Genomic DNA, 25,011 nt, shown 5'->3' on the forward strand with positions numbered 1-25,011 from the left:
AAAAATAAAAGCATTGTTTATTTTAGTGTCTCCATACTTCACCAATTGCCAGCAGGAGATAGTCTTGTCCTTTTTCTCCGTTCACTTCGTGGTAAGTTGTTTCATCATATTTACATGCTTTTTTTTTTTTTTTTTGGCAGAACTGGGGATTGAACTCAGGTCTTTGTCCTTGCCAGGCAAGGGCTTATTCTACTGAGCCATCTCCCCAGCCCCTACATGCTTTTGTGTAGCAAATTTCTATCAAGTGTCAAAGGGTGTCAGATCTCTTCTGGTCCAGGTGTACAAAAAAAATCCTAGTCCCCACTTCCAGGAGCAGAGTGGGAACAGCCTTCTGATAAAAACATAAAACAGTAACAGTAGCATAAAGAAACGGTCGTTAACATGGCATGATCATGTGCACAGGGCTAGAAGAAGCTGTGAAGGCTTGTGTTCATGGGAAGGGAAACCTTGGAGCTAATTCTGCAAGAAAATGGCATCCAATTGACTAGGAGACACAGGAAGAACATTTGAAGCCCATAATATGGAAATGCAAAATCAAGCTGTTTACTTGTGAGGGGAATTTTCTGCATATGGCCAGAGTATGGGGTGCTATACTGGGAGAGACAGATGAGACCAGATTGCAGAGTGCTTTCTGTCGCCACGGAGTATGGACTTTTCCCTATAGACCAGAGGGAGCGGAGGGCCTTGCTGGTTTTCCAACAGTGATTGCTTCTGACAAGATGTGCACTTCATAGCTATGGGCCTGGTGGTAGTAGGGAGGAGAAGTGAGGACAGGCAGGCAGGGCTGCCACAGTGCTGGACGGGACAAGCGCCAGAATATGAGGAGGGACCAAAAGAAGACATATGCTCCAGAGGGACAAAAACTCCGGCATCCTGGGTGAGGCTTCAGGTGAGAACAGGGAGAGAGACCCGAACCAAGAAATGAGTAGTGGCCAGTGGGGACAGGTTCTCTGGAATAGTCAAAGTACACAGTTGGTTCCTCAGGGCTAGTGAGGCACCATGGGACAATGAGCGAGTGTGTCAAACAGGTCATTTAGGAACAGAGAGGCTATCAAGGCTGGAGATTAGGATTGCCAGATTTAGCAGATAGATGTTCAGAGTAACTGGAATGTCAGATAAACAAAGAATTTCTTCTTAAAATGAATATGTCCCATGCAATGTATTGAGCAATTCATCATTTTTAAGATATGAATGTCTCAGCGCATGAGCCACTGTTGATCTGGCACTCAAATTGACATGGGGTGCCCCATATCTCATTTTGTGACCCTTCTCTAGAGGTGCCAAGGTCAAGGGCCCTGTATCTTCAACCCACCTGTTCTCACCCTGACAGGTAATAACAGGGCCTGTTGCCTGGAATATGTAGCTTTTATTACTAAACCTGGTAATGTTTCCAGGCAAACTAGGATGAGTTGATCGTCCTAAACCAGTAATGGTGAACCTTTTGGAACCTTCAATGATAATGAACAGCCCCTGCAGCACACATGCCATACATTTGCCACCACTGCCCTCAGCTGAACAGATGTTAATTGTATTGAATTTGGAAAATCTGACTGTGCACCTTGGTGAATTGAGGGCCATGCTAGGCCAAGGATTTACACCCCAGAGACCACAGTCTACACTTCATTATCTCCAGGTTGCCATCTGTCACCTTGACTGTGCCCAAGAATTCCAACCTCTGTTGGAAATTCCCTTTGGCTTGTATTTTTCCCCTTGAAGATGATTTTCTGCTTAGTCTTCATTTAAAATTCTGTCTGATCAAGACATCCTGTTGTAATCTGTATGACTCTACCGCACTCATTTCCTTTCTTCTCCGTTCAGTACAGTCTGCCTCTCGTAGTTTGCTTATCAGACTGACATGCACATCACAGGCCTGGACTTTGTTCTGATGTCTCTTTATATTTAATCTTATGGTTTTCTCTGCCAAGCAGATGTGTACTGAAATGTGTGTAAGAAGGAGCAGGATTGGTTTATTTAGGAGTTTTCTCAATTTGTACACACTCCATTGGTCTGAGAGAATTTTTTCTTTAAAAACCCACAAGAAACATGTTACTAGCTACTTAGAGGAATCAAGACAAATGTGTGTTTGGGCATTTCTGCTATTATCACTCTGACCCCTTTGCCAGACACATGAAAGCAGAGTTTGAGCATTCATAGGCTTAGAGACATCAGTGGCACTTTGCAGCTTTTCTCTTGCTGGTAAGATCTTTTTTGCCCACAAGGAATGAGTGATTTGAACAGCCTGGAAAAGGGATTTTGTCCAACTTGAATGAATTTGAACTTTATTATTATTATTATTGTTATTATTATTATTATTTTGCTCATCAGGTATTGGATTACATGTAATACATTGCTAGTGATGACCTCAATTTCCACGTAGTTTAAATCTCGTGTGCATTCTAAAGACTACTCATTTTCAGCATGATAAAGGCATCCAAGAATCAAGTTTTTGCTTACTAGGCCAAAGACATAGCCACCGGGCTTAAATGTACAAAGAGAAAGTGAATATCGAGATATATACCGAGGATATTCTGAACTCTGTTTCTTGCGTGGCCTATCTTATACCTACTACAGCTGGACATACCTTTCGTTACCTTTTTGGCTGTCATTGACCTCATGGCCATTTGATCTCTAAGGTTGTTTCATTTGCCTTTTTAGAAAACACTAGGATCAGGACAGCAAAGACATGCAGCAAGGGGTATCCCATGCGTCAGGCAGTCCAGTCCAGGAAGGAGTAAAAAATTGGTCAGACACGATCGCATTCAAAGCAAGAAAATACCCCAGTAAGGTGAAAGTAGGTGGCACAGAAAAGCCACCTGCAATCTACAATCAAATAGCATTTACTTGGGGGCCTGTTTCCAATGTTTTATTGAGTGTGGGCACCCAGAACAAAGGCAGTCTGAGGCAGTAGCAGAAATGCTGAAGCCAGGAGCAGAGCCTGAGGATAATTCATCCAGTCCTCAACTATGAAAAATTACAGGCCACTTGTAGCAAAGCAGGCATCTAAGGCCTTAGTGAGAACATGCAACTCACAAAGATTGTGCAGAGTAACTCCTGCTCAACCAGGGAGCATCCTGAATTTCAGTCATGTAGAAAACCACTTTATCTCCAACAATCTGGGAAGTAAGTCTTGCCTTGCAACTGGTAATTACACATTTCTGAGTGCATTGGGACTACCGAGCTGCTAGCTCCGAGGGATCTGACATTTTAAAACTAGCTCTTGTAAGCCAGGTGTGATGGTGCATGCCTGTAATGCCAGCACTCAGAAGGCTGAAGCAAGAGGATCCTTGTGAGTTCAAGTGCAGCCTAAACTGCATAGTGATACCCCGCATCAACAAAAAGAAACTTGCTCTTTAGCTATATACCAGTGTGTGTGGAACTGCACTGTTTATCATGCTTGGACTTGTGGGTAATGAACATGGCCGACGCAGGGTGTGAGTTCAGTAGATTTAGTCGGGGAACAAAGCATTTGTTTAACTTTTTATTCATCATGGCACAAGATAGAACTTTAAGAAACATCACTGAAAATTTCATCACCAACATGAAAATTGAGAGTAACACGTTTTATTTAAAAAAAAAAGTTTCTTTTTCTATAATATACTTTCCCTTCTGAAATGAAAAAAAAAATCTGAAATACTGAAGCAAACTGTCACTTGCTGGTCACAGGTGGTTTTGCAGCTGAAAAACTTCAAACTACTGAAGTATGTATGGCAGGAACACTTTCACAATACACATAAAATTACGAAGAAAACGTTTCCTCAGCCTTTGGCACAATGTAAGGACAAAACTGCAGTTTTTCTCTCCCTCAATATGACTTACTTCACAAAAATAATTGTATGTAATTTGGTTAATATTGATTATAGGGAAAAAGAAAAAAAATCATGTTCGATGATTTGAATGGTCTGTTTAGATGCTTAAACACTTTATAGTTGGATTCCAGTTTGTGGTTCTGAAAAATACATAGAAGTTATACCCTCTAAATATATATTATATATGGTCTATATAAAAGTGAATTTGACATAAATTGGGACAAATTATTCTTTGTTATGCAAGGCCTTTCTCTTTGGATTAACTGAATCCTTTCTAAACATGTTCTAAAAATATATTTCATATTGTATCAAATTCAACATTTTCCTTAAAACTTACTCAATATGAAAAAGCATTCAGTGATTATAACTTCTGTATCTCGCTACTATAAAAATATGGCTTCTCTTACTCTTGCTTTGTTAGTGTTTTTCTTAGGCATTGAAAGAAGGGCTGTCCCCAGGTAAAAAGCTGTGGCAAAAGTACTGAACCTGGCTTGTGCATATTCTAGAACACTCTATAGAATCTCGTTGCTTAATATAACTCATGGTGCAATATAAGTGAAGTGATTTTTTTTAAATTGTTTCTTTTTTCTCTGTGAATATATCATTTTGAATGTCATACACAAACTATTACAGAATATACAATAGTCAAAACTGAAGACACATAAATACAATTAAGCTATACGAAAGCAAGAGTTTTGTCTTATACAGAGTCCACGTGAATGGTTTTCTGGTGGGACACTGTCATGTTTGGGTTGTCCTAAGGCTGGCTATGCAGTGGAACCCTATCGTAAGTGGCAAGGGGATGATGGGTGCTCTGCCTTGGGAATTAGACTCCGTTTCTCTTGTGGTGCTTTTGTAACGTGTGAAAGAAGACAAGGGAGGCAGTGTCCTGTGGCCGGCTGGACTGGGAGGGATGTTTGCGACAACGACAACGGAGCGGGCTCCTGCTGGCTGCAGTGGGTGGGCTCACACCAGCGTCTCCGGGAGGGCGTCGGGGTTTTCGGTGGACAGCAGCTCCCAGATCTGCCACCGCTCTCGCTGCCAGTCCAGCCAGCTGGCTTCCCCCAAGTTCGGGCTGCTTTGCTCGCCCCCTGGCAGGGCGTAGGCGCTGCTGCTCAGTTTTCTCTGCGTGGCCTGAGGCTCCCGCTCGGCCGCGGGGCCTCCCTCGTCCGAAGCCGTTCCAGAGCCTTCCTCCGGCCCCTGCAGTCGCCACAAGGGCGGCTCCGGGGCCTTCCCGGGGCCGGGGTAAGGAGGCGGTGGCCTGTGATCAGCCCTGCCGCCCTCCCGAGGTCTCTGGGACCCAGGCCTGGCCCGGCTGGGCAGCCACGCCCCGTCCTGCTCGCCTTCGGCGAGGTCCTCGGTGCTGCTTAGGGTCAAGTACGGCTCGGACCTGGCCACAGGCCGCCTGCCCGCACCGCCGCCGCCAGCCTGGATGTGGGGGGTGCTGCTGACCCTCGACACGGGAAGGTGCACGCTGCACTGGGCCACGGTGGCCGTCGTCTGAGTCCTGCGAATCACAGGAGTGCCTCTGTCCAGCTCTGCGGGGCTCCCCTGACATCGAGGCCAGTTCAGGGACAGGTTCCCCTGAGACAGAGAACAAGGCCCCGGTCTGAGGGAGCTGCTTTCAAATATGTCGCCATAGGAACCTAAGAGCCAGAAAGGCAAAAACTGGGATTAGTTTACCCTTGAGGATCCGAATCCTGTTGTTTTCTTCCTACTGAGGACTGCTACAGTTGTAGGAGTACAGTACACACTTAGCTGCTGCTCCTTCACACACACACACACACACACACACACACACACACACACCCCGCTTCCTAGCAAAAGAAATGACAACTGCTTTTTAATTATTGGCACACTGTGTGACCATTCCAAACACACATGCTTAGACTGACAGGTCATCTGAGCTGTCACACCAAAGAGAACAGCTTTACCACCAATTCAGGTTTCAGGAAAGAAAATGGAATAAAACAGAATCTGAGACTGGCATATTGGTGTAGAAAACCAAAGGACAGTTTATCCTCCCCACCCTCATGTCCAGCATTTTCCAAATAATAACTTGACAAGCATGTTAAGATGATCATAATAAGGCAAAGACTCCGAAAATTAATTTTCAAAACAGTGCAGTGAAATTTTTAAGTAACACTCCACCTGTCATTCCTGCGTCCTTGGATCCACTTTTTAATGTTGAATGCCAAGTCCCCCAGATATTGAAAGGTTCCTCTGACATATCTGGGAAAGAGAGCATAAAAAGATACGTCACACAAAATGTAATTTTAATAGAAAATGACCTAAAATATTTTAACGGTATCTCTTCTGTGCAAATGCCTTTGTGATTGCGTAATAGAACACACTTGGAGCCTGCTTTTTCAGGAAGCTTACTCATTCAGAATTTACCAAAGTCTCTTTCCAAATCATGCTTGGGATAGACAGCAGAAGGGTCCCCCAAGACATCTGCATCATAATCTCCAAAAGGTATAAAAGTATTATCTTAAATTCAAGAAGGATTTTTGAGATGCAGTCGAATTCTGGCTCTCGGCATGCGTTAATCCTGCTGGAGGATCCTGGCTGGGCCTGGGTTAAGGGTGCATCTGGGAGGCAGCAGGAGAAAAGAAGCTGCTCTGTCGGTGTTTTGAGAGTTGAAGGAAGGAGCAAAATGATAAAGAATACACAGTCATCTAAAAACTGGAGACGACAAGGAAGCAGGTTGCTCCCTAGAGCTTCCAGAAGGGAAGGCAGCCTTGAAGACCCATTGGATACCTCTGACCTCCAGGACTGTAAGAGAGAAAACTTGTCTAGCTTTAAAAAAATCTTGTATTTATTCATTTATTTGGTACAGGATCTTGCTACACAGCTCAGATTTGTAGTGATCTTCCTATCTCTGCCTCCCCTGCACTGGGATTGTGGGCACGAGCCACTGCGCCTGGTATCTGTGGCTGGCACAGCATGCTGTACTGGGGATCGAACCCGGGTCCTTCCACTTGCCAGGCAGGCACTTAGACTGCTGAGCTATCTCCCCAGCTCCAAAAACCTTGTATGTTTTAAAGCCACTAGTTTGTGCTGGTTTATACCATCAGTAGGAAGAAATTCATGAGGTGGCAACAGCATTATCATCTCTAACTGCATTAACATGGAGCCAGAGGAACAGTACCAATAGCTTTTTTGGGGGGTATCAGGAATTGAACTCATGACCTCATGCTTGCCAGGCAGGTGCTGTACTGCTCAGCTCTATCCGCAGCCCACCAGTAACTTTGATCTTTGCCCAGAAGTACCCTGCTAGTGGCTCACACAGATGCGTTTCTGCCTCTGTTCCTCCATCAGTCTCTTCACTGTGCATAAAGAGCTATGGAGGAGGGTGCTCTGTTGGGTGTTTCCACCATCTACTGGCCTCATCCCTACAACCCTGGCATGGGATCATAACTATGACGTAGAGAAACAAAGGTCTCCTGAGTGCCTCCATGGTTTGGGTGCTTCCACACATTGTCTCCACGCCTCCCTGGGGATCCCAGGAGAGACAAGGCAACTAGGGGAGGCAGAGGGGAGAAGCCCACACAAAGTTTCCCAGTCTGGGTTATCCAGTGCTCATCACATGCTCAGCACTACCTAACGGTCTTTTCTGTTCATTTCAGCTAATGAATTGGCTAGTGTCATCGCTCAGGGGTTCCGGAGCAGTGGGCCTGGTGTGCAGAGGCCAGTCACTCACTTGAGAACCTGCAAGTTGGAAGCTAGAGAGCAGGTTTCTGACTTGCATCCTGCGCTCCGGGCTTTGGACTCCGGCACTATGTGGTACTGACACACTGTCTTGTTATACAGTAGGTTCTGCTTGTCCTTTTTAGGAAAGTAACAGTGCTCCTTGGGTGACATACTGCACTAGCAAATATGCAAGCCCTAATCCACTTGCCAGGATACAGAATCCTTGGATACTGATTAGAGAAGCCGGGAATATGAGAAGCTCCCTGAGAATCAGAATGTGGGCAACAGGGACTGTTATAGTTTGTGTCTAGGTGTCCCTCCAAAGCTTCATGCAGTCATGGGGCAGGCTTCTAGTCTTTGTGATTAATTCATGATCCATTGCTGGGATTAGGGGTGTGAGTGCTGCTGGGATTAGGGGTGTGAGTGCTGCTGGGATTAGGGGTGTGAGTGCTGCTGGGATTAGGGGTGTGAGTGCTATACTCAGCCTGGGGTGGCTAGTCTGAAGGCAACATAAGGAGGACAGACTCGCTGGCTGTTGCCATTGTCACTGCTACTCCTCCCTTTGCTCTTGCTCTTTGTCACTGCCATGAATGGCTGTTTTCTCTGCCATGTGCCCCTCTGCCTTGGAGCCAGCTGAGGACGGACTGAAATCTCCACTAAGTGTGAGCTAAATAAACCTTTCCTCCTTTCATTTTGGGTGTTGGGCATTTGGTCCCAGCAACAAGAGAAAAGTAACCAAGACAGTGCCCTAAAGCACCCCGCACGGCTCCTAGTGCAGCAAGAGTCATTTGGTTTGGCCAGGGCCAGCCAGGCTTCATTTACCTTTTCCAAGCCTTGGTCCAGGAGAACTTTCCCTTGACTTTGACTTTGACGACGGCAAGTGGCCCACCATCATATACTGCTCTGGCACCTTGTAAAGCTTTTCTGAGCCCCCCGGAGCCCTGTCTTCTTGCATAGCCAGCAGGGAACGCTCCGGTAGCACAGGGGAGTTGTTGTCATAAGGGGAGATGTCTCCGCTGGAGGCTTTGTTGGAGTCTGTGGATGAATGCCTCCCTCCCATGGGAAAGGAAACGTCCGACTGTAGCATGTCAGGGCTTCTGGCACAACGAGACAATAGCAAGAGTGTGAGCGTGCAAAACTGTGAATGATCAGATTCAAATAATATGACCATTAAACAAATGACAGGAGGAGAACGCATGGATACGGGCTGAAAACAAAAAGACCTTTGGAACAATGTTTCAACATCTCTGTATTGAGGGAACGCGTTTCCACATAATGGCCGGTAGATGGCAGCAAAACACAACAAATATAAGAAGAAAACGGCAACTCGGAGGAGGGGGGCAGGAGGAAACAGTACATGGATGCCACAGCAATATGTGGCCAGCAGATGGCAGTGTAACCTAACGAATGAAATCGAAATGGCCGGCAGGCCGCAGGATGCAGATGAGAAAAATCCTTGTGTTGGCCAATGCACAGCCAGCAGAGGGCCGCGAAAGGACAGATATAACAGGAAGTGTCGGGGAGAGAAGGACAGAAAATGAAACAGCGATGGATCTCGTTATGGCCAACGTCCCTCACTGAAGTGCCTCCTGGATCCAGTCCTGATTCCACTGGAAAATCAAAGGCTGATGGTAGCTATCTAGTGAGCAAGTGAAAACTGGTAGCTAACTCACCTTCTTCAATATACTCAGTTGAACATAGTTCAGCTAAAACTATGGTTGGCACTTCACTGGAAGTGTATTATGTCTTTGTGGCTAGAGTTTCTTCTTCTAAATATTTAGTGTAAATCAATTGCTCTTTCCCGTGATGATGATGGTGATGGTGACGCTACCGGTGGGAAGGTTTAATGTAGCCGCAAAGATAAACGCAAAGCCATCATTAAGAATCTGCTGTATCTAAATACATTTGAAATGTCTCTACAAAGCACTGACGCTTTCACTTGACACACGCATGCTATTTGGCATACTACTAGCATGTACACAGGTGAGGGAGTTGTCACAGCAACGGCAAGAGCAGTGAAAATGCAAGTGGAACAGGGAAACAAGAACTTCAGGAACACAAAAAGACTGAGCAAAGTCTTACCTGGAAACATCTTTACTTTCTACCTTCCTCAAAACAGTGGCCCTGACATCTTAAAGGGAAACGATCAGAGGTTGATTAGAAATCCCAGAACCTGCTCCTTCACCTCTCATACTTCACTTTTCTTTACTATCGTTTGCTTTCTTTGGGTTGAATATTTCAAAACAAAACTCTGTGGCTTTACGAAGATAAACACTCCTGTGCAATCCTTTCCCAACCAAATGGTTTTGTGCATGCAAAATAGAGGCGACATCATACTCACAGGGGACCTAGCTTTGTCTCAGCCTTCCAGCAAGGGTTAGTACCCGGGGGAAAATATTCCAGCATCTGTGGTAGGCCGTGCTGTCACCAGGGCAGCCAGGCCTCCAGTCCTTTGGCCCAGGACATTTCTTACCCACATGGAAAAAATCAGTCCTTCCCTTGCTTCTCCTTTGAACTGATATCAGGCAATCTCGTGGGCAGGAGCCAGCAGACAACCATGAGGATGATTTTACAGACCTTTAGGACACCAAAACATTTGTAGAAAAAAAAATCAAAGGAACCTAATTCTGCTGGAAAGTGGTGGTGGGATATTTAACCACCATATCTAATGAAAAGGCAAAAATCTCCCTCTTTCGAGCTGAGGAAACAGAAAACAAAATGGATACTTCTGTGCTGTCATGGGATCTGACTCCGGCTGAGAAAAGTTTACAGAATTGGGGAAAAGCGAATGTGAACTAACGCAGAGATCACCTCAGAGTCAGGGTTCTGTGTTCAGAACAGGGCCACAAATTGCATTAGTGGACTCCTTTCAGTTGTTTACTCTGCTCAGGTGATGCTTCCCCGGTCATTAAGGAGAACGTCTTCCATCTGCTCAGGAAGAACGAGTCGGGTCTGCATCGGCAACATTCAGAAAGCCTTACTTCTTGGCATGTTTCTAAAGCATCAGCTCTGTTCGTGCACCCCAATACCATGGCCATCAGGGCTATGCTGATCTAGTTTTCCTTTTCCCATTGGGAGGCAAGTTTGGGGAAACTCATATTGTATGTCCCAGAGACCACGATAATTATGTCCCAACTGTCTCATCAGATATACTACAGAAAAGTGGCATGCTCTTGCAACCCCAGCACTCAGGAGGCTGAGACAGGAGGATCACTGTGAGTTTGAGGCCAGCCTGAAATGTACAGCCTGAGCTATACATCAAAACAACACACGGAAGAGAATGCAGTTAGTAAAATACTACAAATTGCGGGTTGCATCAGGTGTCGTACGCATAAAGAAAGACACCCCATGGCAAACATTTCGCAGCCGGAGTACTAGGGACATTTGGGCTTCCACTGACAGAGCAGGTTATTTTTGCCCCATGGAGCCATGAGTCATGTAATAAATAATGTATTTCTGTCTGCCTTGACTGCTCTGAGGCTCAGAGGAAGCGGCAGCTCCATTTGAGTTGGTGTAGAGTAGCTTGGCCTTTGTGTGTTTTGCAGCACAGCTTCATTTTCTCCTTTTCTCTATTGTTTTCCTTCTCCCCGCTCTTCAAATGACTCACTATGAGATTGTGCCACTTCATGATTTTAAGTTTCCTTCCGCAAAGTGACTCTGGATTGATGTGCAGACAGAGAAACCATACTTACATTACCTGCTGGGGAAGGGCGCGGGAAAGCAATATGCCTCATGAGAGCGTTTAGCTTGCCGAACACAAAGCAAGGACAATGACAGCAACCACAAAAGGAACTGAACTTGCTTCACCAATTTCTCCTCCATTGTCATAGCTCTTACTGGACCCCATCAAGCAGAGGGAGGGAGCAGGAGGCAGAAGGCCTCCCTTTCCTTTTTTCTTTGAGTCGATTCTGCAAAATCTCATTTAATGGATGTGAAATGCAAAAGTGTTTTCCCCGTGGTAGTGCCAGTTGAGAACTTGCTAGAAATATAAATTCCAGAGTTGCATTCTGGATTTACAGGCTGGATGGGCTAACTCCTTTGCAAAGCCCAGTACAAAAGGAACATGCAAGGCACCACGCTAAAACCAAATGAGGAATTTGAACATTGAAAACAGGAGATCATTAAATGAAATATGGGGTCTGAGTGTGAGACTGCAGCTCGGGAAGCTGGCTCTGGGTACTGAAAGGGGAACTCTGGGCCGGTGCCAATGGCCTGTGTTTCATGAAAAGCTCGAGGTGATTCTGATACATGAATGTGTGTGCGAAATTCTAAAACCCAAGCCTTCCTTCCCTTCCTCAAATTACAGATGTGACAGAAGGCTAAGGGTCTCTCAGAGGCAAAGCAGTCAAAAAGCCACACTGGCTGGAATGGGGGTGAATACGGCAGTCTTGAACTTAGGGGGCTGGGGCCCAAGCTGGTGCAAAGAAGGCAGCTGCGTGCGTCCCAGCCACTTCCAGACCTCCTCTGTCCACCACAAGCGGGATGCAAACAATGGATTGTAGTCTGGCTGCGGATCAGAACCCACTGAGGCATGGGGGAGACCAGGAGAGGCCACCTTGACTCTGTGCTTCTCGCTCAGTCTCCCAAGTCAAACAGCAAAGACAGCATAGCTTGGGCCTTGAATAACACATCCAGTTGGGGCAGTGGCTGGAGCTCCTCTCTTGAGATAGTCCTGGCCAAGCTGTCTCAGGGTAGGCACAGATTAGGAACTCCCTCAGAGTGACTGAGGTCACCACCGGGAGTACAGATAGAGAGCCATCCAAGGAGAGCCAATGACTATTTCTGTACTCCTGGTATACCCTAGTACATCCCAACCATGGAGAGGAATGTAGTGCGAGTACTTATGGCAAGCAGCTTGAGAAACATACTTAGGGCAACTAACCCCTTGGCCTGTAAGAAAAGGAAAAACTTATATTTCCACAGCATTCGTCATGCGGCAGGCAATGGACTAAGCTACTATTAACAACTCTCTTTGTTCTGGATTTTAGTATGAAGATAAGGAAAAGTAACAGGACTTATAAATAACTTGTCTTTCTAGCAAGAAGGGGCAGTAGGGATTGGGAATCCTTCTAACATTTATTTGCTAAGCAGCATTCAGCATTAATACAAATCAATAGAAAAAATGTCTTAAAGACATATTATGGAGTCCATGGCCTTTTGAAATATTTAAAATGTTTTCCTATCTATTGTTTTTTATTCTCAGCAAAGGTCAGCAAGTGGCAGCTAAGCTTGCCTAAGAATCCACTCCAAAGAACTGTCAAATCTAGAAAAACACTCTTTCCTTTGGGGATCTCTGAGAAAATGAGACAAGCAGCTACACATGTCTCCTCTCAGACTTGCCTGGCAGGGGGAATCCAACTTGAAGTAGTCAGTTTTGAGTTGAGGGTCTTCAGTGCAGGCATGAGAATGCCCACGTATTGGTTGCCAGGAAGTATTTACTGTGATCAGTGGTGCACTAGGTGAGAAATGATCTGGAGCAGGCCTGCCTAGGCCGTGTACTCTTCTAGAATGCTGGGGGGTGAGTTGTCAGTCAGCGTGGCTTCAGGCCCCAAAGTACGCAGGGGCGTTGCTCGCCAGGCTTAGGGTGTAACGGACTGAGGCTGGCAGCGTTGGGTGGGTGCGTTGCCAGGCAACATAGCTTTGCCTCCATGCATGGAGGCATGGATTCCTCTGTAGCTCCCCAGTGCCCTGGACCAGCCTCCGCTAACCAACAAGCATGGGATGGGCATGGAGAGCAAAGCACATCCTCACCCTTAGCTGCTCCCTCCATGTCAGGGTGTAAACGCGCTGGCAGGGCACTGTGGGCAGGCCTGCACTGCAGCTGGAAACCCAGAACTTGTTCTGTAGATAGATGGAAAACTCAGTTCAATCACCGAATATGCCCTTTCAGACCCAGGCCGGGCTATCTCAGCGAGAAACTCTCATAACGATTTCAAATGCACGTTGTCTTCATCCTTGGCTCAGTTGTTCAACTGATAAACTTCAGTCTATTGGAATGCAAAGCTCATAACCATCTTAGGCACTATTAATTGTAGTAGGAAAGGAATTCACTGCCAGCGCAGCTCTGGAATTATGGAGGATTTTCACATTAATCATGCTCAAGTCTGCAAAGCCTCCCTTATGCAGAGTCTTAGGGAAAAACACCCCTCTCCAAAGAAGAGTTGAAATGCACGCAGGGTCCCCAGGATGATGAGGCTGGCACCCTGCATCCCTGGAGAGATTTCTCTGCTCATTTTTAGTCACTATTCATTCCCTCCTGTTAGCATTTATGGAGCATTTATGACAGGTGAAGATAAAACAATGCTGCTTTTATTCATCTTATTTACAGCGTGCCCAATAAAACATTTTCAAATCACTATTTTACCAATTTGTAAAGAAGCTGCACATCACAGTGAAGATGTTAGAAGGGACAGAGGATGTGATAAACTTTCCCTCCTTCCTGGATCACTTTTCCTTAGAAGGAAAGCATAATTAAGCCTTTTGGAATATTTCATCATAGCTTTCTATTTTACATGTAAGTTTATCCTAAAACTTTCTCCCTGAAAGAGCTTTCTTGAATGGATTATGTGTGGGGAGGTGCATATGCTTCCTCATTTCTGGGGTGCTGGAAAGAAATGACAAGTGAAGCCACCAGCTGCTACAAGTTCAATACTATTCTTTGCTATTACACTGTAAGTAAAATCAGATTTCTGGTCTCTGAAAATTTCCTGAAAACCTTTCTGCTTTGACAAATCATAGTAAATGAACAACGGAACCATCACCCATCTTGTACACACTCCATGGATTTGTGAAATAAGGCATCTTTTTTTTTATGGTACCAGGGGTTGAACTCAGGACCCTGCATTTGCCAGGCAAGCGTTTATTCTACTGGGCTATCTCCCCAGCCCCATTTTTTTTTGAACAAGGCATCTTTGATGATGATCTTTGAAACATGAAAATGAATTCTCTCTATGTGATCTATATCTGATGAGCTAAATGTGATACCTTTAAGTTATAAGAAATCTTGACACTCCCCAGAAAGAAGGTGCACTTATGACCCAGGGAGCCAAAACAATTATTTGGGGATGATGAAATGTTACCTTTTGAGACAAGTACATGTTTTCATCCTTTGTCCCGATTCACTTACTGGTCATAAGTTTTACTGTTTCTGATGATTTCAGTACAACTTGGTGAAGGCCACTAACAGAATTGATACCAATGAAATTTAAAACTCTATACTGGTTGTTTTAGTTCATTCATAACTGCCTTATGTCTAAATGCAGTTGATGTTTTGATTCTATTCCCAGAATAGGAAGTAGGAAAGACACTCGGATTTTGCTGAGTTGGTACTATATTTCTGGGCTATCTATGATGTTTGATAGAATAAGAGTAAGTATTGAGATATGCTTTCTCAAAGCTACATTTACAAATTATAAGAACTGTTATTGGGACTAGTTACCATGTCACACTAGTTACCATGTCACACGCTGAACTCGCCTGTGGTTTGGATTCATGGGGAAGTTTCATATAAATCACTTTCAGTTCTACAAAGCACTCCAAGGCCAAATTCTGGTGATCTGAAGCGCCACAGGCAAAGAGAGCAGAGTACCCCTGTGTACACAATTTTCTCGGTGGCTAAATTTCACCTAGAACATTAAGCAGTCAAAAAGTCAAAAACACTGAACTAATGAAAAGCAGGAATGTTAAAACGTACAATATGTAATTGAATTTAAATGTGTTGCTTGTATCAAAACAAATTTCATGATTATTTGATTTCAGGCTAACCTAATTGAAAATTCTTTGAGATTGTCAGTGGTCAAGAGAAACTGTCGAATATAGTAATCGTCTTGATTAAAATGAGACAGGCAAAGGAGATTTTAAAAATATGTTTGATGAGTATCTTCCATTTAAGCCTGTGGCACACATTTACCATTGGCTTCAGGCACCCACATGGGTAAGCACGGCAATGTTTGTTAAAAATATCGATATTTTGCTTTTGGAAATTAACTTTCATTTTGTGAAATTTTATATTATAATTTACTTACTGCTGATGCCTGAGGTCCTGGGCATGCCCTTACATTTCCTGCCCAGCTAAGTGCCCCCTTTGCTTTCCCTTAGCCCCAGCCCTGCTGTGATACCTTTGTTCTTTTGCAAATGCAGACATTTGACCTACCTTGTCCTCTTCAATTAACTTCCCATCCCCATCTCCTAACTCCTCACATTCCAAAATCAAAGGGAGGGATCTATTTTAAGTGCTTTTGACGAAAAGAGTATATAATTCTAATAAATACACCAGACAAGTGAGTTTTTGAAAACTGTAAGTTTTGCATCTTTCGTAATAAAACTTTTTTAATCTCCCTTTGGCATCCCATCTTGGGTGAAGCCAAAAACTTAAGGAGACAAGCACATGAAAAAATGATGAATTCTCTTCACACTCCTCCAATTTTGATGTTGCATAAAGAGGAGAAAAACCCAAATCAAAACAAAACATTCAGTCCCCAAATATCCCTACAAGTTTGCTCTTTCAAAATAGAAATAATAATAAATATTTGCGTGTTCTTGGTTTTACACTCTTTAAAACTTGTTTCTTTTGCCTTCCAAATCAAATCTTTTGCAGTTTCCACTTGGCCTCACAGGAATCTAAAGCTTTCTTTAGGTATGTGAGCTTGGGGAAAAAAACCAGAAGCTTCAAGGAAAAAAAATTAAAGTGTCGGAGGCGAATAAGGAACATTGCTTTTAAGAGCCTCATGCGCTACTGAGCTAGCGAGACCCTAGCAGCTTTGCTTTTAAAAACAATGCAAAACTTAAAATGGATGATTCTCTCTTGGGCTGTATCACCTGCTACATCACTGTCTCCTGGAAACCGTGAGAGTCTTTGGTAAGTAACTGTAAATGAAACAAGTGGTAAAGTCTGAACTACCCAACTGTTAACACTTATTAGGCATTTATTATAAATGGGGCACTACTTTAAGAAAACACAACTTGCATGAAGTTGATGCTACTTTTATCTCCAGTTTATTGATAGAGAAATGGAGACAGAGAAACAGTAATTAATTTGCCCACCATCACACCGTTAATGGCATCGAAGCTGATATTTGATCTTAGGAAATCTGACTCTAAACTTGAAGCTTGTCACCAGCGTCTAAAATTCCATAAGAATGTGGCACTGATGGATAATTGATATGCCAAAGAAGTCAGCTCCATCTGTTGGCCTGGTGTACTGTAATTTACCGTCACTCTAATCTGTGACTACAGTAATCTCTTATCACTTGTAACCCTACATCATTACTTTCTGACTTAAGTGCCATTTCCCAACCTCCTGTTTAAAAGCCTCATGTCTCCAGACAGAAAACATGTTCACTGTCACACAGCCAGGCCTTTGTTCGCGAACATCCAAGCCTGCTTGCACTCCCATCTCACCAGATCCCTGCAAATCCTTCCTCTTCTCAGAAACCACCCTTGAGATTGCAAGTCACACCTCTTTCTCTTCTCTAAACTCCAAGTGGATTTATGATCTGGAACATTCTTTTGTTTCCTTTATCAACACAAAGATAGCTTTCAAAGGTCAAAAATCACCCACCTCATATCCCTATGTGATTACAAATGCTGTGCATAGCATCTAGTGTGGTAGATCTGAGCCAGAAGTTCTTAGTCATGTCTGCTCAGTGGAACAGTGTGAGGAGCTTTTAAAGTTCCCAGTGCCCAGAGTGCAACCCAAAACAAATGAATCTGCTTCTCTGGGGCTTGGGGTGGTCCATTTTTCTTAAGCTCCCCAGGTGATTGGAATGGACAGGCCAAACAGAACTGCAGACCACTGGTCTTGCACCTATCATCTTGCAGTTTGCAAGTCTGACAGATCCTACAGGCAAGAAAATGCCCAGATATTTTCAGCTTTCCCTATGCATGATGTGGCTCATGGGCCAGCAGCATCAGTATCACCTAGGCACTTGCTAGAAATGCAGATTCCCAGAACTCCACCCCAGGCCTACTGATTCAAAAAGAACATTGTACCAAGATCTCCTGGGGCTCTGTCCACACAGGGAAGTGTGGGAAGTGTGTGAGGAAGGCACCAAGAGCCCACCTGTAGCTCGAGGGATAAGATTCTCAGGTCTCAACAGACCATTAAAAAGAAATGTTCTTTCCTCAACGCATGCACTTTTACTTTGTACCACCTTCATCAGCCTTCAGGGCTGTTCTTTGGCCTGTGCCTAGAGGAAAACAAACAAACAAACAAACAAAAAACTTCTTTTAAGTCTTGCCAACTGTTTTCTATTCTCCGGTAACACTCACAGCTCCCCAGAGCTCACCTTCCTGTCTGGAGGCCGTAACACTCACCTAAGAGATTCATCTTAGGTCGGTTCAGCTAGCCCTTATAGTTGTACATCTGTCTTCCTCTTACAGGGACAGGGAACAATAGAGGCTGGATAATTGTACAGCTTGGCGTACATCCCCCCTCCCTTTTTTCTTAAGACTAAACAAAAATGTTCACGTCTTACCTTGGCATTTATCTACAAAAGCATACTTAAATCCGTATAAAAAGAATTGCTATCAGTGGGCCTTCAGAGTACAAAATGTATCTATCTAGTAATGCCGCACAGAAACAGAATGTTGACAAGTCAAAAAATCAGTGTTTTTTTTTTAAAGTATATGTATTCTGCTTTTTCACAGGGTACCAAGGACACATTATAAATGCAGCTTGATGAGAGATTCACAGAGAAATGCCACCATGGCTGTTTTCATGCACAGAGGAAATAAATGAGTGAGTTTGTTAAAATTCTGGTGGAACATGATCTGTTTGGAAGAAAGGCCACTTGTTAGTTTGAATGAGAACTTACTTCTTGATGATAGTTAGAAATTTGGGAAAAACCTTAAGTACAAGCCCAGTACTGATACCAAAAGCGAGACCATGAAATGCCAGCCCATTTATACTTTGAATAATTTTTTTTCTTGTTCACTCATAGATCTTGGGGCTTGAATCAATGCAGAACATCTTACTTGAACCAGAATCTGGCCTGATAATGATTGGCGCAGACCTGAATTTTTAAAAGTGCATTTGAAAGGGTGATCCAATTATAAGCTCTTTCCTGCTCAGCTGGAAATGGAGTGAAGCTGCATTTAGCAGGGCTATTACTGTAATGGTCTGAGAAAGAAGGTGATTGAAAAATGGGAACTTCCTCTTCATTAAATTTCTCTAAGTAACATAATGGCATTAACGTCTAAAATAATTGTTAATGAACATTAATTAGTCAAATTCAACAACAGTATATAAGAATAACTTAAGGTAGTTCATTGTTTCTACCACAACTGAATAAAGTGTACCACTGACTTCTATATGATTGTGAAAGAAATGATGCTATGAATTTTAAGGATGATGAAACCTGAGGGGGAATGTACCTGAGAATTGTTTAAATTCAGTAGATTAAAAGCTCAACATCAATGACACGTTTGCCAGATAACAACAGCTTTCTGCGTTACAAATTCAGATTTGGTATCTTGGTGGTCATACTGCTCCTAATTAACCATAAGATATTTCCCCCTTAACTAACTTTCCCAATTTCTCAGCATTAGCTTACATTCTGCCTCTGAGCAACTCTTAGGATGAAACTTCAAATCTAATTAATGTAAAACTTTTGTATACTCCTTCAGGGGAAAATGGCAGCCAAGCATAGCCTATAATGTGGCTTGCTTACTCACTGGAAATGTGGGTAGCTATGGGAATCAATGTGCATCTTCATCCAGAGAATACTAGCTACGCATGCTGGGAGAGTCAAGAAAGAGCACACCTCTGATCTCAAATGAGCACCTAGGCCTCTGGGAAGGCCTACTTGTGGTTTGATGATGTGTTGCGGCCTCTGGTAAAGCTGCGCAAGCAAGAGGCCTCAAGGCCCAGCCTAACAGACTCTAAGGCACAGTTTTCAAGATTCTGGAAAGTGAATCAGTGAGATGCATCACACAGTCCCTTGAGATTCTTGTGAGTGATTTAGTGTTTTTCTCCCCCAGTAAGTACAGTCCAAAGAATTTTAAAGGGCTAGAAAAAGCTGAGAGTGAGACAGAAATGTCTTGTAGAGTGGTTCCTTAATTCGATAAGTGAACTGGTAAGACTAGAGCATTTTCTGGATAGGTGGACTGATCGGAGATGCCAGAAAGTTGCTAAAACCCCACTTCAGTCACCCTGAATAGAGTTATGTAAACTTTTAATTCCTTAGAAATGGAAATAGAAATCCCTAGCACGGCTTTAGAGGATGGAAAACTGGCATACTCACGATGACTGGGAAGCCTTCCTTCTGAGCAAATAGTCCACGACATCAGGATCGGTCTCTAACAGGCTGATCAGCACTTCGTTCTGGAGATCGGGGGGAACCTGGAGGAGCAAAGTATTGAGGCATAAATAAAATCATTCCACACAGAGGCAACTTTATGATATCATAAAACAGAACTTTAAAAGTTATAAGAGTGCAGAGTGATTTACTAGTTAAAAGCAAACCAACACCAACCCATACAGCTGGTTTAATTCTTAGGAAAAACAGGATGGTTATCAAATAGTCATATTAAATTCAAAATGTCACCCCTCTTATGCCTGGAGTTGCAACCTAGTCCTTTTAATACCTCTGTTGCACAGAATAGATGTTCCTGGCCTTGAGAAAACAAAATATCATTGTTAAGAGGAATGGTGTCTATAATTTATTGTCCAAATGGAGATATATTCTAGATTTCATACGTTGAATTATGCCAACACAAAAGGCATAAATTCTCATTACTTTGGGCAGTTCTGGAAAATGTGATCAGTTTATTAGGAGGGGAGGCCTGGGGCCCGATGGCTTGCATTCTAACTCCAACACTTATCACCTGTAGGACTTCTGACAAGACAAGGAGGCAAATATGTCAGCTTTCCTACCTGTAAAATGGGAATAGTAATGGACATACAGAGTGGCTTTGGTGATTAAGTGACTTAATTTACACTGAGAAAACAGATTCTGGTAACTGGTAAATATCCCAAAAGAAGCAAAAACACTAACACTACCCATGTACTTGTCATTTTCGTTTGGTGCCTGCCTTCAGCCTTTCTTGTTCATGGTTACCAGCCCCCATTTTGTAGTCCACTAGCAAATGTTTCTCACTTCATAATTTCATGGGCATCCACTAGCATCTTATTAATGAGCATCACATGCTTCTCTAAGCCTGGCCCACATGCAGTGCTTCAGGGGGATGGCCCTGAGTCACCCATGTGGAAATGTTCGATGAGAGAAGGCTGAGGCCAGCCCCGGTTCTTGGTTTTCTACTCCCTAGATCTTGGTAGTGCAACCAGAGGAAACTCCAACTTTTGAAAGAAAATACATTTTGAGTCTGATTCTCTCACACATGGGCTCAGAGACGTTTCTCAAACCACAGAGACAAGTCTTCTGAGAATAAGTGGTTGGTGGAAGAATTTGCCTTCTGCCTCTTGCAGAGCTCAATTGCTCTTGAGCTCTGAGGAGCTGGAAACAATTTATTAATAAAAACAAGGATGAGAAAGCAAGAAAACGCTTTCCTTCTCTCATAAATCAGTACCTCCTACTTCATCCTGAATCTTTATTAATGGCATTTTCAAGTCCCAGTCACATCAGCTTAAACTGTTCACGTTGTATTCCGGCCATTTTGTGTCCTCTCCCCTGCCCCCACAGAGGCAGAGGTCTACTTGATTTCATCTCTGTTACTTCTTTCCACTCTAACTACAATGACCCAAGTTCAAGGCCTCATTACCCCTTTGTAGTGGTCATCTGTTGGCCATTACAAATCCCATTTTCCTCTTCTTGTAACAGTTATATCCCAAATTTCCTCTGGAAAACCAACTGCTCCCCAACCCTCAGTTCAAGGGTGAAGGGTGTGCTCTAGATGAAGTTGCCTGACCATTCCATTCCTAGACCACGTGGTGGTCTAGGAAATGAGCCTCTATGTCCATTAGAGGCAATGCGAAGCCATGAGAATCTCTCTGAGGCTTATGAGAGAAGGGGCACAGTGCCTGCAGCCACATGAGGTCTGATGACTGTGCTGACAAATAAGCAAGCATAAGAAATGGAGAACAATTATCCAAGCTATCCTGCACATATTTTTCCCTTCTTTCTTTTCTTTTCTACCTCCTCCCAGTTGTTCCTTTCCTTTGAATAGTTTACTCAACAGTATCTATTGCACCTTTAGGATTTTGTTTACTATTTCAGGTTCTTATACTAGGGACACAATACGATGTTTACACAGGATAGATTGGATAATTGCACTACGGATTTCTACTAGTATATTGAAAGGAACAGTTAATGCTTCATTTTGTTCTTTTGCTTTTAATTTTTGACCAGTTTTGGATGCTTACATCTGGTAATCTGGATAACTGATTGGAAGACAACAATATGCAGTATAACAACCATTGGTCACTTCCTAGCATCTTGTTTAGTGAAATTCTGTATCATTTCTAATGTGTGTTTTTTTTTTACTTTTTATGCACTTAAATTCATGCACCTACAATATTTAAATGACAATGGAATACTCTTCACTGACAAAAATAAACAAAAAAGGGGGATACCAATGAAGGACCATTTTGTATCTGTATATACAAAATAGTTAGGATAGATATACAGCTACTTTCTCTTAATTCAATCAGAAGAAAGATCTGTACTAATAGTGTTTGGACAGGATATCATGTCTGCATCTTGTGCTATGAATAACGAGTGCAAGACAACAATATGCAATGTATTAATTATTGAAACTATCTTATTAATCAGTTTTGAAACTCTCATTGCTATTTGTTTCTCAACAAAATTAATAAAATATTATAAAAATATCTAAAAAATAAAAGAGAAATGGATAAGGAGAGGCAAAAGAAAGGTTACCTTGGTAGCATTTGAGTCTGAGGTCAGGATATGCCTGAAGCTACTCTATCTTTTCAACCTTGTAACTGTATTAGCCCTAACGTTTCCTATGCTACTTTGAATTTATAGAAGAAGGGAAGCATACATATTTGATGAATCATTCATGTAAAAGCTTACAAACCTGTGTACTATTTCCCTAAAATGTGCATCAGAGGCTTTCTCCACGTAGATGTCTGAACGATCTGATCAAGATACTCACTAGCTTGGAACCCTTCCCATTCCTACAGCTGCAGCCCTCTATTTTCTCACTCCTCAGTAAAGGGTTCATGTCTTCTCTCCTGGAAATCATCTTCCCCCTTCCACTTCCTCTACTTCAGCACCATGGTGCTGATTGCCAGGCCCTTTTTCAGACTCTTCCATCCATTCACTGCATAGTCCTTGGTGAATGCTTCTTGCATGCCAGGCAATGAATGCTGGACTCACTTACAAATCAAGCAGTCAAAATCCATGGAGAGCTGACAGTAAATCCGGGGACATGGGCGTGCAAGTACAAGGAAAGCATAGCATGGATCATGTGGAGAAACACAAGCCAAAGAAGGGTGGTAAGAAATGCTGGGGGAAATGGTGCAGGGTCAAATAGGATGGTGAATTCACATAGAAGCAAGCATTTTATCAGAGAACCAAAGCTCATAAGGAGTTGTTGACAATCATTCCGAACAGAAGAGACAAGACAATCCGGAACAGTAAGGAGGTCGGTGAGGTTGTGAAATCATGAGGAAGGGAAGAGACAGATAGGAGCATGGAGGGTCAAGGAAGCAGGGCCACATAGCACAGAATCCTACGGTTCATGATTAGTACTTTAGTGGGGAACCACTGGAGATTTTGAGCTGATGACTAATAGCAATTGTCATTAATCAGGCTGCTTAGTTGGAATTAGGTTTCAGGGAAGCCACGGGTGAAGCAAGGTGAGCAAACAGGAGCTTCTGCTGGATCTAAATCTGTGATGATGATGCTGAACCAGGACAATGAGATAATGGAAAATACTTGGATCTTGAAATTAATGTAGGTACACACAACAATTTACTGTATAGCCACCTTATTGGATAGAAAAAAAGAATGAAAGGGAAAAGTAAGAAAAAGGAGAAAGGATGCCCAACATTTTATGATCTGAACAAATGGAATGAAGAGGTTGCCACTGACTTTCTCAGAGAAGCTACAGGAAGAAAAGCCTGGAAGGAAGTTCAAGAGTTTGGCTTTATTTTTTTGAAGCAGGACCTGCCTATGTGATTGAGACTGGCCTTGAACAAACAGTGATCCTCCTTCCTCAGTCCCTCTGAGTCCTGGGAAACAGGTGTGTGCCATCATGCTATGCTATAAGTTTGGCCTTGAAATAAAATGCTGAGAGGTCTGTGAGACAGTCGAGTGGAGATATCTAGCAGGTCGTGTTGGGAATAAAGATTTGGAATTCAGGTGAGTAGGTTCTAGCTGCACAAGGAACTTAGGAGTCACATATAAATGGAATTTAACAACTGCCCCACTGAGAAGGCCTTCTATCTAGAAAATATAAAGAATTCAAAGACCTAACCCAAAGAGGGGCATCTGAGATGAATATTAACTTCTCAAGTGAAATACAAATGGCAAACAAATACATGAAAAAATGTTCAGCATCATTGGTCATTTGAGAAAAGCAAATGAAAACAACACTGAGATTCCATCTTACCCAGAAGGAATAGCTAACATCACGAAGTCAGCCAATACCAAATGCTGGAGGGGCTGTGGAGAAAAAGGAACCCTTCTCCACTGTTGGTGGGAGTGCAGACTGGCACAAGTACTATGGAAATCAGATTGGCGATTCCTTCAAAAGCTAGGATTGGAGGTCCCATTCAATCCAGCTATTCCCCTCATGGGTATTTTTCTAGAAGAACTAAAGTCATACCACAGCAATATATGTGTACCCATGTTTATAGCAGTATAATTTGTGATAGCTAAATCTTAGAAGCAACATAAATGCCCATTAGCTGAGGAATGGAAAAAGAAGATATGGCATTTTTACACAATGGAGTATTATTCAGCTATAAAAAGGATAGATATGAGGCTTTTGTCCAGAAATGGATGCAACTAGAGACCATACTCTTAAATGAAATAAATCACACCCGCATGTGCAAACACCATGCTGTCCACTTAGTGTGAGAATCTGAAAGAGTCAAATGTGAAGGGTACAATAGATACTGTGAAAAGGGAATGAACTTGTTCAAAAGGAAGGAATTACTAAGACAAGGAGGACAGGAGAGGGGGTGGGGAAAGGTATGTATGTGCGGAAGCAGCATGACTTGGATCATTGTACTGTGAATTTCTACTGGTTTGTGGAAAGGAGCCATCACTATTTAACTTTTGTTTGTTTATTTTCTTGTCTTCTTTCTTATTTTTTTCCTATATCTCCCCTCTTAATTTCTTATAACTTTTTTATTTTTTCTTTCTTTTTGTAATTTCGCATGCATGTATCTGGTAATCTGAACAACTAATGTGAAGACAACAATACACAATACAACAAACCTTGTTAAACTCATATTATTTAGTTTGGTAAAGCTTTTTGTTTACCATTTCTAATGTTTTGTCTTACATTACTATTATGTATTCTCTTTAAAAAACAAAAAGATGATAACAAATGGCATTCAAGGTTCTAGAACCAAATGCAA

General features: G+C 43.0%; 1 protein-coding gene across 2 annotated transcripts in view; it reads right to left on the reverse strand.

Annotated features, from left to right (window-relative positions):
* Positions 1-3,481: 3,481 nt before the first annotated feature.
* Positions 3,482-25,011, reverse strand: part of Arhgap6 (Rho GTPase activating protein 6) — a 626,968-nt gene continuing 605,438 nt past the window's right edge. For both annotated transcript variants that reach the window (XM_004635035.2, XM_023719549.1), the window contains exons 10-13: positions 19,742-19,839; positions 8,322-8,596; positions 5,958-6,038; positions 3,482-5,452 (exon numbers count right to left, since the gene is read on the reverse strand). In XM_004635035.2, coding sequence (XP_004635092.1) covers positions 4,773-5,452; positions 5,958-6,038; positions 8,322-8,596; positions 19,742-19,839 — 1,134 coding nt within the window. In that variant the 3' untranslated portion in view covers positions 3,482-4,772. The remainder of the gene's footprint in view (positions 5,453-5,957; positions 6,039-8,321; positions 8,597-19,741; positions 19,840-25,011) is intronic.

Source organism: Octodon degus, unplaced genomic scaffold (genome assembly GCF_000260255.1).
Source record: "Octodon degus isolate 3935 unplaced genomic scaffold, OctDeg1.0 scaffold00069, whole genome shotgun sequence".
Lineage (NCBI taxonomy): Eukaryota > Metazoa > Chordata > Mammalia > Rodentia > Octodontidae > Octodon > Octodon degus.